The 16,229-nt window shown below is 38.2% G+C and overlaps 1 protein-coding gene across 3 annotated transcripts in view; it reads right to left on the reverse strand.

Moving 5' to 3' along the window:
• Positions 1 to 16,229, reverse strand: part of FSD1L (fibronectin type III and SPRY domain containing 1 like) — a 50,453-nt gene that overhangs the window by 25,036 nt on the left and 9,188 nt on the right. For all 3 annotated transcript variants that reach the window (XM_055119678.1, XM_055119674.1, XM_055119673.1), the window contains exons 2-5: positions 12,820 to 12,915; positions 10,468 to 10,599; positions 7,578 to 7,679; positions 2,702 to 2,724 (exon numbers count right to left, since the gene is read on the reverse strand). In XM_055119678.1, coding sequence (XP_054975653.1) covers positions 2,702 to 2,724; positions 7,578 to 7,679; positions 10,468 to 10,599; positions 12,820 to 12,915 — 353 coding nt within the window. The remainder of the gene's footprint in view (positions 1 to 2,701; positions 2,725 to 7,577; positions 7,680 to 10,467; positions 10,600 to 12,819; positions 12,916 to 16,229) is intronic.

A 16,229-nucleotide genomic window follows, 5' to 3' on the forward strand; every position in this document is an offset into this window, starting at 1 on the left:
GGTAATCATTTAACAATAATGAGTCAAAAATGACATTATATGTTTAAATATAATTTATGGGAAATAAAGCTCACATTACTGAATGCCAATAGCAATACTTAGTATTTCACACACATGACTTTAAACTGATGGCTCTCTGATAAAATTTTAAATTATATCAACAAGAGTTAAGAACAAAGGCTAGATATTACCCTCCAAAGCCCCAGATATCTTTTAATTTTGAAAAATTATAAGTGATATTCAGACAAATACTTAACAAATGCCCACTTGATTACCTCTAAATCTATTTAAATGTTTACTGAGAAACAGTGAAAAATAAGTAAAAGTATTTTAGGTAAATCTGAAATCTATAAAACTTAGTTTAATAACAAAATTATAATTTTGTTATTAAACTAAGTTTTATAGATTTCAGGATAGTACAGCCCTACCCACTGTACTATCACGCCAACCCCTGGCTTCTAATTTCTATCCTGCATAACATCTATTACACAAAAGGATATTAACGCTCCCAAATACATTTATTTTTATGTATTTTATATGTACTTGGGCTGGAGCGACAGCACAGAGGACAGGGCGTTTGCCTTGCATGCGCTGACCCGGGTTCAATTCCTCCACCCCTCTCAGAGAGCCCAGCAAGCTACTGAGAGTATCCTGACTATATGACAGAGCCTCCCCGTGGCGTATTCGATATGCCAAAAACAGTAACAAGTCTCACAATGGAGACGTTACTGGTGCCCGCTTGAGTAAATCAATGAACAACGGGAGGACAGTGCTATTGTGCTATGTACTCAGGTATATAACACATTCTTCCTCGAATATCCCTTCTACACTCAGATAATACTTTCTTTCCTTAATCAAAATAACTTTAATTAGGACTCTTTGCTTAAATTACTTTGTATCATAAATGACACTGATGGAATTCTAGTTTGCTTCCTAAAAAAGCACCTACAACTACACCAGAGATCTAAATATTATAAAGCTGAAAATTAGGAAGGCATAAAAAGCCGAGAAATGCTTTTTAGTTGGGAAGTAAACATTTAAAAATGTATATTAAAAAATTTTAAAGTATACGACTGGGGTCAGAATAACAGTGTAGCAGGTCGGGTGCTTGTCTTGCATGGGCTGTCGACGTTTCAAGGCCCAGCATCCCATATGGTCCCCCCAAGAACCCCGTAAGGTTAATTTCTGAGTGCAGAGCCAGGAAGAACCACTGAGCATCACCAAACTGGCCCAAAAGAAAAAAAAATTTTAAAAATTTTAAAGTATAGGACTGGCAGGAAGGGGACATCCACTAATTCCAAATTACCCATGTAATACTGAAGTCAATTCAAGAGTTTGCTTAGAAGCAGCAGTAAAAAAGTCAAGCTTCATGGAATAATACATTGCCATGAAAACTGATCAAAAAATTAAATTCTGAAAAATAAATCTGAGCAAAGAGAAAGAAGTCAAGGATAAGAACAGGGTTCTGGGAAGCACAGAACTATACAGACTCCAGTGAGAAGATTGAGAAAAAAAATGTGCAAGGTTTCCCCCAAAGTCTTAGGGCAGTTTGAAGGCTATTTAGGAAGCAACTTCTATTCCAGAAAATCAAGGACCAGAGTAGATATTCAGCAAAGTCGATGACTTAAAAGAATTATCTAGCTAGGGGTACTCAGTAGAGCTAACATTTTCACCTCGGGCTCCCATAATCTCCTTCCTACATTCAAGAATAACATGAATGATTTTTATCTTCAACTAGCCCTGACATGAAACATACCAAAAATATAAAAATAAATGTTTGACCTAATAATGCGAATCTTCCCTCTCATTCAAATAAAAGGCTATGAGAGAGACACAGAACCTAAGTCTTCGCCTGATTTAACAACAGACACTGGCCTGTTTCATGAGCAACATTGTGAATGAACTGAAAAATTATTTAACCTAGGATTCAGAAATATAATCTGAGGACCTGTGTCTTTCAAGAGAGTCTCACAGTGCTCAAAGAAGAAACCCTTTGTCGATGATTTCACTATCTGCAACACTAAGTGGCCAGGGCAATTAACGTCAATCCTTTAGTATTAACTCAATCCAAACATCAGCAGCTATTTTAGCCTTCTGTTGTGCCTATTACAAGACCTAAACTCCATTTCTTAATCTTAATTGCACCAATGAGAAATATTTTCCAAATCAAATACTTTTTAACATTTTTTATTTTCTCTTCTCATAAACTAAGTAGTAATGGCATTAGAAACAGAGATGGCACCAGGAACAGAATGGAATGAGAATACAAAGGTATTAAACAGGACAGCAAAAAAGTAGGAGAGCTTTAACTCCTGAGGACTGTTGAAATGCTGTGATGTCTCAAAAAACAAGGTAGACTTCTCATATTTAAGAACAAAAAAAATGAATTTTTACTTAATTAAAATATTTTTGATTAGAAATGGTCCCCACCTCTAGCAGAACTAGAAACTGTACTAAAGCTAACTATGTTATACCAGAAATGAAATTCTTTTAGAAGTCCATAATTGTCTGAAACTGTTTTTGTAAAAATCTTGTTGATTAATGTTTACTCCAGAAAATATATAGTGGAAGATTATTTTTTATATTTAGACACTAGGAATTTTTATTTTAACCAAATAAATGCTAGCAAGAAACTGGTCTTGAATTTCATTTCTGACTTTGATATTGATACTTAAATAAAAATGTAGGTTTTATACCATACCTATCCTTGATCTGTCTGGCAGCCTTGGAGCAAATCAGGGAGAAGAGAAAGAAGGCAGTTAGTGCTTTTCATGCAAGTTTCAATGGCAGTGACATGCAAGATAAGTTAGGATATAAACCATGGAATAGATTAGTTCATATCACCAAAATATATTACAAGAAACGTACAAATTGCATCAGATTGCATGTGATGTTAGAACTATAGTAGAAAAAAAATCAAACTTCAAATAAACCACCTTAAAAGAATATTTAATACTTCAAACTAATTGCAAATTACTATATTTGTTCTTACCTTAAGGTAATCAAAATACACCTCCACTTTCAGTCTGACACTCTCCAACTAGAACAATAAATCTCCTTTATGGTGCATACATTTCTATGCATTCTGATAGTCTTTTCTTGTACATTTCAAATATGTGCTCCAATTTTTTCTTTAGAGATATTTTTCACCACTTCACATTGATTGTTACAAGTTTTCTCTATATGCCTTCACTGGGCAAGTTCTTTGAATTCTGAGAGCTTGCCTGCTAACATTTCGAACTAGGCTGCAATTCTACAATCCTTTACCCAAAGAATGAAGTCACAACAGCAAAAATACAGACAAGGAGAAACCAGAGACATACTTCTAACAATGGAGTCTTTCTCTCAAGAGACTTCACAGAAACTACCTCCTTAAACCTCCTCTACATATTTTTTTCTTGGAGGGATGGGTGCTGGGGAAATGCTAGCACAATTTAAGAGGAGGTATAGCTATCACTTGTTGCTGTACAGTCATAAAAAATGAAGGATATTGCACATAAAACCTGTCATTTCCTTTACACTTACAAAGAATATATCCCACAAAATATTTTTCCCTAGCAAGCATACAATACATACAATGCACCTATTTTGCTGACATACTACCACATGTTAACATAAAGTTTAACATAGTAATATTTATCAGATTCAGCTGAACAATAACTAGAAGTATGTGACAATGCTTTAGTTGCCTTTCTTCTTCAGTTCTTATATTGCTCTTACTTTGGACTTGTTCGTATTTGGTTGTTTTGCTTTGTTTTCTTACTGCTTTTTAAACTACACATCTGGTTGTACTCTTGGCTACATGCTCAGCTATCACTCCTGGTGATACTCAGGGGATCACATACGGTGTAAAGGACTAAACCAGCATCAGTCACGTTCAAGGCATGTGCCTTACCTCCTCTGCTATCTCTCCAGCATCAGTACTGGTCACTTTTATACTGTTTTGTAAAAGGAGCATAATGACACAGTATACCTCAACAGAGAGTGAGAAAAAATAAACTGACATTATGATTCTCAAAAAATAAAAACACTAGCCTTTTAAAATCCAGTGTTCTCTCCCCACTTATCTAAGTTTCTTAAAATGAAAACTATTTTACTTCACCAAAAATTATTTTAAAATAAAAAATAAATGCCAATAATGATTTAATTTTGTTTCTAATATTACTTATATTACATTATATTTGTTTCTAATATTACTTATTACTAAAGGTGTCATTTTGTGTGTGTGCATTTATACCAGAATAAACATACTTTAGAACTTTTTTCTTTGTTTGGGGGCCACATCCAGCAGTGTTCATGGGTTACTCTTGGCTCTGCACTCAGGAATTACTTCTGGTGGTGTTCAGGGGACTATATAGGATGCTGGGGAATGAACCTGGGTCAGTCTTATACAAGGCAAGTGCCCTACATAGTGTACGATCACTTTAGAACTTCTGTATTAATATTTAATGTACCAGAATATTTTTTAGGTATTTGAAGCAAGTATAATTCATGCAGTTGCCTAGGAAAGTAAATCAAATTTTTGACTTGGAAACAATAATCTGAATACTAAGAAAATAGTTGAAAGTGATTCTCATTTATTTATTTATTTATTTTTTTTGCAGAGAGGCTACACCATCTAATAACCAGGAATCATTCCCATCTGGATGGTTGCTGAGTGGCCACTCCCAGTAGGGCATGGAGAACCACACGGTACCAGTGGCTAAGCCAGGGCTCCCGCATGCAAAGCATGCATTATAGATCTTTGACTTTCTGCCTGGCCCTCAGTGAATCCTTTCTTTCCTGAAAAATACACTCAAATTTCTGGACAAGAAACAATGACAAATTCACATATCTCAAATGGTTTAAGCTGTTTAGCATACTGTAAAATGTTGGTAGACAAAACTACTAAAAGCAAAGTGGAATATTTAGAAAACATTTAAACTACAATGTGATTTATTTTATCAAAACCCTTTCAATTTACAATAAGCAGAAACAAGTCTGGAAAGAACAAAGGAGACAACGGTAAACTTGAAGGTGAAGAGGAAAAAAGTGCTTTGAGAACAGAGCAATTTAGAGAAACAAATTTTTATCAATTATCCTCTTTTGAAGAGTGAGTCATTACTTAACATCAACCAATTCCTGGCACAGCAACTTTCAGTGAAATGAAAATAATTTTACCATAAGTTAAGTTCCTGGCCACAAAAAAAAAAAAATAACACTAAACTTCTGTTTCAAGAGCCCTCATGACATTTCTAAGGTAAAGAAATATGTTGGGGCTGGAGAGATAGTAGAGCGGGGAGGGCCTTGCCCTCAGTTGACCCAGGTTTGATCTCCCAGATCCCATATGTTCCCCCAAGCATCACCTGGAGTAATTCCTGAGTGTAGAGCCAGGAGGAACCCCTGAGCATCTCGGGGTGTGACCCAAAAAGGAAAAAAAAAAGAAAGAATCTGAATTCATTCATTATTTTTCTTAATGGGTTGATTCTTGTTTAGGGTCATGGGCAGCTAGTGTCTACCCCAGTAGCTCTGGGAACAAAGTCGGAAACCAAAGCTGGACAGGACCCCTTTCATTTCTCGTGTACACTCAGACACAATCCAGACTCAGACAGGTTAGCATACCCATGAGCCTGATGTGCACATCTCTGGGATCTGAGAAATCCTGAGAATCAGGCAACGAATCCATGAAGATGTGGGGAAAACAGAAAACTCCACCCAGTGGTCCAGGCCAGTAATTTCTATTTTCTCATTGACCTTTTATGAAAGTATATTATTCAAAGACCTCATGCACTTATAGTCACACTTGACAGTTTTCCTGTCTTCTTCACTATGAGACTATCAGCTGTTAAATCTTGCTACCAACTCTGTCATTCATAACTGTTCCTACTTCACTAGATGAAAATCTGTTATTAGAGAAAAATAACTGAAAATGTAGTAGTACTACAGATTAAGAATCAAGAGATCCTGAGAAAGAATCAAGAATAAATGATATAATGCCCCAGCCATAAATTCTAGGGTACTCATTTAACATTTGTTTTCTGCAGAGTTTTGGCTATGCTCCAAATATCTGAACTCAGAATATAAATGCCCTCTGAAGAGGTGAACACACTTTTAAAGTACTTTAAAGTGTGATACATTTTCCTTCTAATTCCTTCATAAAACTTCTACCAAGTACAGTGTTGGAACGATAGCACAGCGGGTAGGGCATTTGCCTTGCACGCGGCCCACCCGGGTTCAATTCCCAGCATCCCATATCATCCCCTGAGCACTGCCAGGGGTAATTCCTGAGTGCAGAGCCAGGAGTCACCCCTATGCATTGCTGAGTGTGACCCAAAAAGCAAAAAACAAAAAAAACAAAAAAAAACTTCTACCAAGTACCCAAATACACAGGCAGATAAACTTTTCTACAACCCTTGAAGAAGGGTTGAATTTGGAGGTGAATATCAAGAATTAATCTGTTCATAGTTAACAGCAATTGTTTTTTGGTTCATTCTTAATAAGAATCCATTTCTTGTTCTCTTTGGGGTAGGAAGCAGACTCCCAGCAGTGCGAGGGAAGCCGTATGGTATTGGGGTAGGACTTGGTTCCCGGGTGCTAGCGGGCGTGCACTCCAGACTTTTATCGAGCTCTCTAGCTCCAGGAATCAACGCTTGGGCTTCAATTTCTAACTGCAGAGATTTAAACTAGCATATGTCACTTTCTCAAAGAAGTTTTTCTACCACTATATTCACAAGCAAATTATAAGATGAAAATACTAGGGTGGACACAGATGGGTTTTGACGCCCTCATTCTAACACAGATGCATCTCAAAATGCTGCCACTACAAGTACCAAACAAACAGTATCAAACTCAAAAATCATAATATTACACAGTGCATATTTTGCTATCTACATAGAGCTATATGATATGGGCAACTGATAACCATTTTATAAAAATCCTACTTAAAGAATTAATATGAAACACCTGAAAAAAGCTTAAAGCATTAGCCATCTTCTTGCTCTTTTCTTCATATTTTCATACCAAACATACCTTTAAAAATCCAATTTCCTATTTTAATAGTAAATTTTCTAAGATAAATAGGATACTTAAGAAAAATTTATCAACAAAGTTCACTTTGTTAGAGTGCTCATATGCATTAAATGATGTTTTCCCAGTCAGCTCATAGAAAGCACTATAAAATTTGATTTGTTGGAAGCTTAAGAGCATTTTCAACTTTATTTCCTTCGTTTTGGAATAGTTATAACAAAGATATGATTCAGTACCATAAGGACAGTACATAAAGAACATACATAACTGCCTTATAGATAATCAACATGAATGTAACAAAGAAAATGATTCATCTTAACTGAACAGTAAGGAAAAACGGATTAATTTGTTCATGACCCTGAAAGATCATAGTATGTGTCTGCTTTGAAATAAATGAGCAGCCAAAATTTTTACTGTCAAGAAATTATAAGTCTCCTTTAGTGATAGAAATGTCTGTAAAAAGTCCAAAGTTAAAAGGGAAAACATCATTTCAAAAATATATGCTCTTTCCACAGAAAAAAGTTTCTTTTTAACTGAATTACTTTAGATTTTTTTGATCGGTATTCTTGTACCTTTGAAAATTCTTCAGGCTCCTTGATACCTAATGACCGTGTTGCAAACTCCAGTAGTTCTTCAGAGTTCTCCAGAGCATTACTGCATTGACCAAGTTGATTCTAAAAAAAAATTAATAAAATATCCTGCCACCATTAGAATCTTAGATATATTATTATAGTTGACTTCTATAATAGCAACAATGAAATTGTTAAAATTTGGAGAGCAATGGAAGAAGGTAGATGCTAGTCATGCATGTAACAAATTATAATTATTTGAATATGTTGTACTTATTACCTTTTTAAAACTTTCTTAAAATAACTGCACATATACATATACTCTTCATTTATTCAAAAAAAAAAGAAGTTATAGATAATTGGGGCCAAAAGATCCCAGTAAACCAAGGCCATCAGAAAATTATCACTAGCCTAACTCAAAATATTCCATTTGCAGATAATACCTTTGATAATGAAGACTGAATTTTTTGACTAAACAGTTAAAACTAGGCTGAAGTTTATGATTCAAGTTACAAGGATGTTCAACACATTACTCAAGCAATATCTACTACTATAAATGCTTGTTTGTTAACTTCAATATTATATAAAATGGGAGTCACAACTGTAAGTGTCTAGATTTCAAAGAGAATGGAGAGTACAATAGCCATAGTTATCGCAATGGGCTTTTAGTTAGTGGTGTGTTCAGCTCGTGGTGCCTCATTTCATGCGAGCACAGCCACCAAGTGTGCCCTCTGTTGAGTACCACAAGGAGTCTGGGGTCACTGCAACCCCAGGTCACGACAACAACAAAGGGAAGGGGAAAAGGGAAATGTTTTTCTTTAATAAATTACGAAGGATGAAAGAATATGAAGAAGGAAAAAAATAAAACTCTACTGCCACAATGTAGGAACAGAAACATAGCTAATGTCTTAGCTGTCACCATGCCCGAATCACACAAGAGCCATGTCTGTCAGAGTCGTGGAGGGTCTCTGACACCTGGTAGCGGTGGAAGTACAGTAACTTTGTCCACCAGAAGCATAACTGTTCACACTATCATTACCATGTTTACCCAGCTACAAAATTATTTAAAAAAAAATTCTTGGGGCAAGAGTGATAGTCTAGCAGGTAGGGCATTTGCCTTGCACGCGGCAGACCTGGGTTTGATCCCCCAACATCCCATATGGTCTCCCCAGCACCACTGGGAGTAATTCCTGAGTGCACAGCCAGGAGGAACCCCTGAGCATCTCTGGGTGTGACCCAAAAAGAAAAAATAAATTCTTGGGGCCAGCAGGTAGGGCACTTGTCTTGCATGTGGCCAAACTGGTTCTATTCCCCAGCACTCTATATGGTCCTCTGTACCCTGCCAGGAGATTCCTGAGCACTGAGAATCAAGTGTAAGTCCTGAGCACTGCTGGGTGTGAGCCCCCTCAAAATAATAATAATCATTAGAATTAGAACTGGAGACAAGAAAGTGAGTAAGGAATCTGCCTTGCACATAGCTGGCCCTCATTTAATATGGCTCTGGTTTGGTGTCCCCAAGCACCACCAGGACTGAGCCCTGAGCAAAGAGTCAGCAGTATGCCCTGAGCACCACCAGGTGTGGCCCAACCTCCTTCTCCAAAGGGAAAGAAAAAAATACACCAATGGTGATGATATTATGATGATGATCATTTTTCTGTATGTACATTACAGCATGCCAGTCGACCAAAAGCTTACATTTGGTAGACTGGGAAAACCTGTAAAGGCGTTTAGACGCCGCCCCAAAACTTCTGTCCCTCTTGGAGAGCCTGGCAAGCTACCGAGAGTATCTTGCCTGCACCAAGAGTATCCTGCCCGCACAAAGAGCCTGGAAAAGCTACCCGTGTACTCAACATGCCAAAAACAGTTAACAACGATGGTCCTCATTTCCCTGACCCTGAAAGAGCCCCCAATACGCCATTGGGCTACACTAGCACATGACAGGGATGAATGGAGACATTACTGGCACCCGCTTGAGCAAATTGATAAACAACAGGATGACAGTGACAGTGACAATACTGAATCATCATGCTCTGTAACTGAAACTAGCATAATGTATGTGTCAGTTACATTTTATAAAATAATAGTATGATGTACCATAATGAAAAAAAATCAACAAATGCTGAGTGAAGATAAGGAGAAATTTTAAAACTTGTGTGCTTCTGGTGGGACCGTGAATGCTGCAGTAGCGCTGGCAAGCGGTATAAAAGTTCCTTCAGACACCGAACATAAAATTACCCTCCTTGTGGATATAGATCTGAAAGAACTGAAAGCTGCATTTCAAGACAGTGGTCCAACCATGTTCATTGCAGCATCGTTCACAATAACTGAAAGGTGCACTCAAGCTAAAAGGTGAACATAACCTGAAAGTCCAGAGACAGATGAGTAGACAGATAAAAATCTGGCATTCCCAGGCAACAGAACATCTTGGCACCTGCTCTAAGATGAGCAGAACTTAAAGACATTATGCAGCTGGCATAAGCCAATCACCAAAGGGGCAAGTGCGGTATGAGTCCAACTATATAAAATGTAAATAGTAGTCGAAATCTTGGCAACAGAGGTACAATGGTTCCTAGCAGGCAGTGGGAAGAGACACAAACAGGGATTTGTTTGCTAGAGCCAGAGCTGATTTTGCAAGATGAAAAAGTTTTAGCAATCTGTTATACAACAATGTCCAGAGTTAACTAGTTACCTATACATTTAAAAATGATTAAGGAAGGCTAATCTTTATTAAAAAGTTTTCATCACAGTATATGTATAAAGTTTAACTTTACACAAAAATTCGCTGATTTTTGTTTTCAATAAATTGAGCGCTACGAATTTAATAAACTGAGCGCTGTGAACTGAGCATTCTAAACATGAGTTTAAATTCATACTTAAATTGATTGCATCTCACCTGTAACTCATGCGATTTACGAGATTGTTCCTGCTTGATACTGTTAATCATGCCTTCTTTCACTTCGTCCAACACAGAGTATAAACTATCAAATTCTTCATCTAATTCTGAAAGTATGTTAGCTGAATTTTCCTGTTTAGTAAACAAAATAACACAAAAACTTTACTTGGCTGTCAAACAGATAAGGCACAAAACATATATTTTCCAAGATATACACTCATAGTATAAACCGTCTCAACCTAAAATGAAAACAAAATTTTAATGCTTGACAGGTAAATTCAAAACACTGGCTGCCAATGCTGACAGCCTGACCTCAGCTGTGCTATGAGCTGAGCAGCCTTTTTATAGACCAGCTCATACTTCACTCTGACACTTGTTGCACAGGACAATGTGAAAGGTTGTTTAAGGACTGCCTGCTTTGACCTGACTTTTTTTTCAGACTCTAAGGCAGACCCCAAACCAGTGCTTCTCAACCTTTGTTGTGCAGAGGAATCATTGGTGAAGCATTTGATGAAATAAAGACTTGCATTCTATAACTCTATTTGACAATTTGGTCATATGAGTAGGAGGCTGGTCTTGCTTAAAGTTAAAATTTTAAAATCTTTTTGTTTCTCTAAAACACTGGGTTTACATTATAGATATGTGGGTGGTGTGTGTGTGTGTGTGTGTGTGTGTGTGTGTGAACGTGAAATACGTAAGCAATTCTTCACTGAATCCTAAGATATTTGTCAAATGTTTATTTTTATTGCTGAAAGGGTCAACAGAAATAAGGTAGTGACTAGAATTTATACTCTAGCTCCTAAATTTTACTAAAACATTTGAAGTGACTTGTCCGTTGCAACACAATCAATCAAGTTACTAGCAGCAAAAGTAATAAAGCATTTCTAATCTGTTGACTTCCTGATGCCACACTAAGCAAGATACTATTTCAATAAACTGTACTGCAAATTCATTAATCAAAGCCGCATTTCCAAAGACTTTGAGATGGAAGAAATTTTATCTTTGTGGGGGGTGGGGAGTGAGTCACCGTCAGTGGTGCTCAGGGCTTAATCCTGCCTGTGTTCAGGGATCACTTCTGAGAGGCTCAGGGACCATATGTGGTGCCAGGGATCAAACTGGGGTCTACTGCCTGCAAGTCAAGTGCCTTAATCCCTGTATTACTTCAGGAGCCCAAGAAATTATATCTGAAGGCATTTTCAACTTAGATGACTCATTCAATTAAGAGAAGGAGATTGGCATTTTGAGAGAATTCATCTATACAGTCTACCTTAATTATAGTCAAAAACCTTTTTTTATAATGTTTACAAAAACTAGACATCATCTCACTGGCACCTGACTCCTAAAGTGGCATTGAGCATTTTATTTGTTAACTTATGCTGGAAAGAACATGCTGTGGAATAAGGAATATGTTTGGGTACTGGAAGGCATAAGACTTAAATACGGGATGAACCACTCAGAAACAATGAGATTTAGGACAAGCCATTTCAAGTCTGGACCTGAGATTATTCGTCTGTAAAAAAGAAACCATGCTGTGCTTAATTTAATTAACCTATGAGGGGTCTGCCCAAACTTGGGACCATTTCCTTAAGAAGTTCTCGTCCTTCTCTCTAGTCATTCCTTTAAGAGTTACTTTATTTACTTTTGGACTTTTGGATGACACCTGGTGGTGCTAAGGGTCTACTCCAGGAATACTTTGGAGTCACTCCCAGCAGTGCTCCAAGGACCATCAAAACTGGGGCTGGAGTGAGAGTACAACAGGTAGGGTGTTTGACTTGCACATGGCCAACCCGGGTTCGATCCCCAGCATCCCATACTGGTCCCCTGAGCACCGCCAGGAGTAATTCCTGAGAACAGAGCCCCGAGTAACCCGAGCCTCACCAGGTGTGACCCAAAAAACAAAACAAAACAAAAACACAACTGGATCTACATGCAAAGAATGAGCACTAGCCTCTCAGCAACATACCAGAGCTCTGTGCGTTACTTTACTCTACTTCTACAAAGACTTCCTACGACCCTTCCTTCCACCTTCTACCTAAGAAGAATGCTTTGTTCCCAATACTTTAGAAAAGATATCATTTGCTCTTATGGAATCAAAAAAGATACCTGCAAACAAAAAGGGTGAATAGTGAGCTCTACAAGATTTCAAAGCAACTATTTTTTCCACGTTTTCTTTTCCCCTTTATCTTTTTATGGAGAACATGGGGAATTTGCTTCTCTGACACTTTCAAACCTTGCTTTTACAACTCCAATATTTCACAGTCTCCTGAGTTGATGTGATATTCTTACTTCTGATAGGACCTGATAATCATCCATCAACATGTTTACACAAACTTTTTAATGAAAGATTCATACCTGTACCCCGTGTAATGTTTGATTTAGTGTATCAATAAAGTTCTGAATTTCATCATTTTTATTTGCCAGAGTTGAAATTATCCTTTGCAGAGCTTCCTAGGATAAAAAAAAGTAACATAATGATAATGATAGTGTACTAAAGAGAAATAAAAGTATTATTAACAATAAGTCTCTATATACTTTTAAATGAGTTTATTAAATAATAACATAAAGCAATGTAAATAGAGCAAGTGCAAAGATTCTCACTGTTAAAATTCCCAAAGCCCATAATTACAAAAAAATGGGACATGAATTTGTACTGTATTAATACCTTTTATTCCCAGTATACAGCTTAGTCAGAATTATTCCTTTCATTACAGTAAAGGCGATTGATATTAATTTAGCTTAATAGTAAAGGGGGAATTTTTGGGCCCCATGTATGTGGGAATGTGACTCAAGTGATGGAGTATAATGCCTATTGGTGTTCAGGGCTTACTCCTGACTCTGTGCTCAGGGATCACCCCTGATGTACTCAGTGGACCATATGAGGTACCAATATCAAACTCAGGTCAGCTGTGTGCAAGGTAAGTGCCCTTCCCACTGTACTTTCTGGGCCTCAACAGTATTAAGGCCACAAGGCCATGACAAAGGGACAGAGACACCTCCTTAAAAATTATAAAGACAGGGGCTGGAGCAATAGCACAGCGGGTAGGGCATTTGTTTTGCACGTGGCTGACCTGGGTTCGATTCCCAGCATCCCATATGGTCCCCTGAGCACCGTCAGGAGTGATTCCTGAGTGCAGAGCCAGGAGTAACCCCTGTGCATCACCAGGTGTGACCCAGAAAGAAAAAAAAATTATAAAGACAAATGGAAATTTCTGATACATCAGGGTATGAGGAATAAAAACAAAGAAACACTGAGACATAATATAATTTTTAGTTATAATTTTTTAAAATTTAGGAGTGTATTATTCACTGTTAAATTATATTTACATTATTTCCAGATGCTACAGGACCATAATAAGTAATCTTAGTATTAAATTTCTCAATCCTTGATAATACTTCCTATTAGAAACACAATTATAGGGCTAGGAATGTGACTCAAGTGATGGAATAAAATGCCTTACATGCCTGAGGCCCTGCATTTGATCACTGGTATTGCACGACCCTACACTGCTATAGCACTTCCACACCACACTAAAAGAGGACCACACAACAGTTAACAAAAAACGCTTGGTTAAAAGGGCCAGTTAGTATAGGAATTAAGATGCCTGCTTTGCATAAGGCTTAAGCCAGTTTGATCCCTACCACTGCTCATGTTTCCAAGTACCAATTGTGACCCCGGAACTCAGAAAACCAGGAATAAGCCCTGAGCACTGTAGAGTAGTAACCCCTCCCTGCAAAATTCCAAAGCAGTTGGTTATTTACTTTTTCCATACTCCCTAATTCAGCAGTGCTGTCCAGTAAATTTCCTGCTATGATGAAAAGGTCCAACATATGTGTTGCCAATATAGCAATCATCAGCCTCATGAAGCTGATGACCTGCTGAAATGTAGCAGAGCACATTTTTTAAAATTATATCCATGCATAGGCACATGTAGCCAAGTTCTATCATACTGGACAGTAGAGGCTTAAGTTATTTAAGTTATTACAGCCCAGCTCTACCTGAGCTGTAATAATGAAACCCAAACAAAGTACTTGTTTTCTCAGTAAAAATGAAACACGGGCCAGAGAGATCGCACAGTGGGTGAGGTGCTCACCTTGCACGAAGCAGCCCCTAGTGCATTCCCGGGCACTGCAGAGAGTCCCCTGGGCAACACTAGGGCACTAGGGGTCAATCCTTAGCACAGAGCCAGGAAAAGCCTTTACCACAGACGATGTCACCTCCAACCATCGCTCCACACACACACCAAAAAAAAAAAAGAAAAAGAAAAATTACAAAGCTTTGGGGATTGGGGAGATTTGGGGTTTTGTTTTTTTTAGTTTTGGTTTTTCTTCTTGGTGGTGCCAAACATTGAACCCAGGGCCTCACACATGCAAGGCAAGTAGTTACCATAAATAATGTTCTCAGCCCTCAAATAAGAATACTTTTTACTTCATATTTCATAATTTCCCTATAAGCACAATCCTTGTTTCTGGGAAGCATCTACAAGTGCAAATATTTTAATTTCCCAAAGCAATTTGCAGGAAGAATGTTCAGTCAAGACAGAATATTAATAAAAGGCCATGTATCAGAAGCTCTGGTTGAAAATTAATGGATAACTTTTCGTAAATTTTATATAAATATTATAGCAGTGGAGAGTTAAAAATAATTACAAGAGTTCTCATTTAATTCTTACAACAATCCCTAGAGGTAAGTATCAGATCATCCAAGGGCCTGCTGATAGCTCTGTTGGGCTCACTCTCCTCTCTGGACTCTCTGTTGGGCTCACTCTCCTCTCTGGACCTCTCTTCCCCACCACTAGTGGTATTTTACTATAAGAAAATGTTGTGTTGGGCTGGAGCAATAGCACAGTGGGTAGGGCGTTTGCCTTGCACGCAGCCGACCCAGGTTCGATTCCCAGTATCCCATATGGTCCTCCGAGCACTGCCAGGAGTTATTCCTGAGTTCATTCATGAGCCAGGAGTAACCCCTGTGCATCACTGGGTGTGACCCAAAAAGCAAAAAAAAAAAAAAAAAAAAAAAGTTGTGTTAAAAAAAAAAAAAGACAATGATACCAAGAGTTAGTTGATATAACCTGTCAGCATTCCTCCCAGAAACAAGTGCGCCAAGAGTTGAATTCAAAGACTAGAAGCAGGGAGTTAGTATCATGGTTAGGGCTCAATGAGAACATGCACAACCCAGGCCTGGTTCCAGGCAAAAGGAAGCCCCCTTGAGCACCACCAGATGCAGCCCAGGAAGGCTCCAATCACAGCATCAAATACTAGGGCCCTTGCATCTGCAGTGGGACACCACAACCTGAGCACTGCCTGGGAGGCCAAACAAACAAGTGGATTAAGTAAGACTACAGGCCAAAGGGCAGAGTGGAGTGAGGGCTTGGTGAGGGATGGGCCCAGCTGGAGGGTGAGCGCAGCAATTCAGACGTGTGGAGGGCTGGAGTAATAACACAGCGGGATGGGTGTTTGCCTCGCATGCAACAGACCTGGGTTCAATCCCCGGCATTTCATATGGTCCCCAAGCACTGCCAGGAATAATTCCTGAGTGTAGAACCAGGAGTAACCCCTGAGCATCGCTGGATATGACCCACCCACCCCCTCCAAAAAAAAAAATTAGAAAGTAGAGATGTGGAAAAAGACAGGCAAAGGACACAGCCAGTGGTTTTCAGCTGCTAATCCAGGGACCATTACTGTCCCAAGTATAAAAAGCTTGAAAAGCACTGCTTTCGAGTGTTCCAAGTAACTCCTTCAAGATAGGTTCTGAATGCATTTTA

Source organism: Sorex araneus, chromosome 1 (genome assembly GCF_027595985.1).
Source record: "Sorex araneus isolate mSorAra2 chromosome 1, mSorAra2.pri, whole genome shotgun sequence".
Classification (NCBI taxonomy): domain Eukaryota; kingdom Metazoa; phylum Chordata; class Mammalia; order Eulipotyphla; family Soricidae; genus Sorex; species Sorex araneus.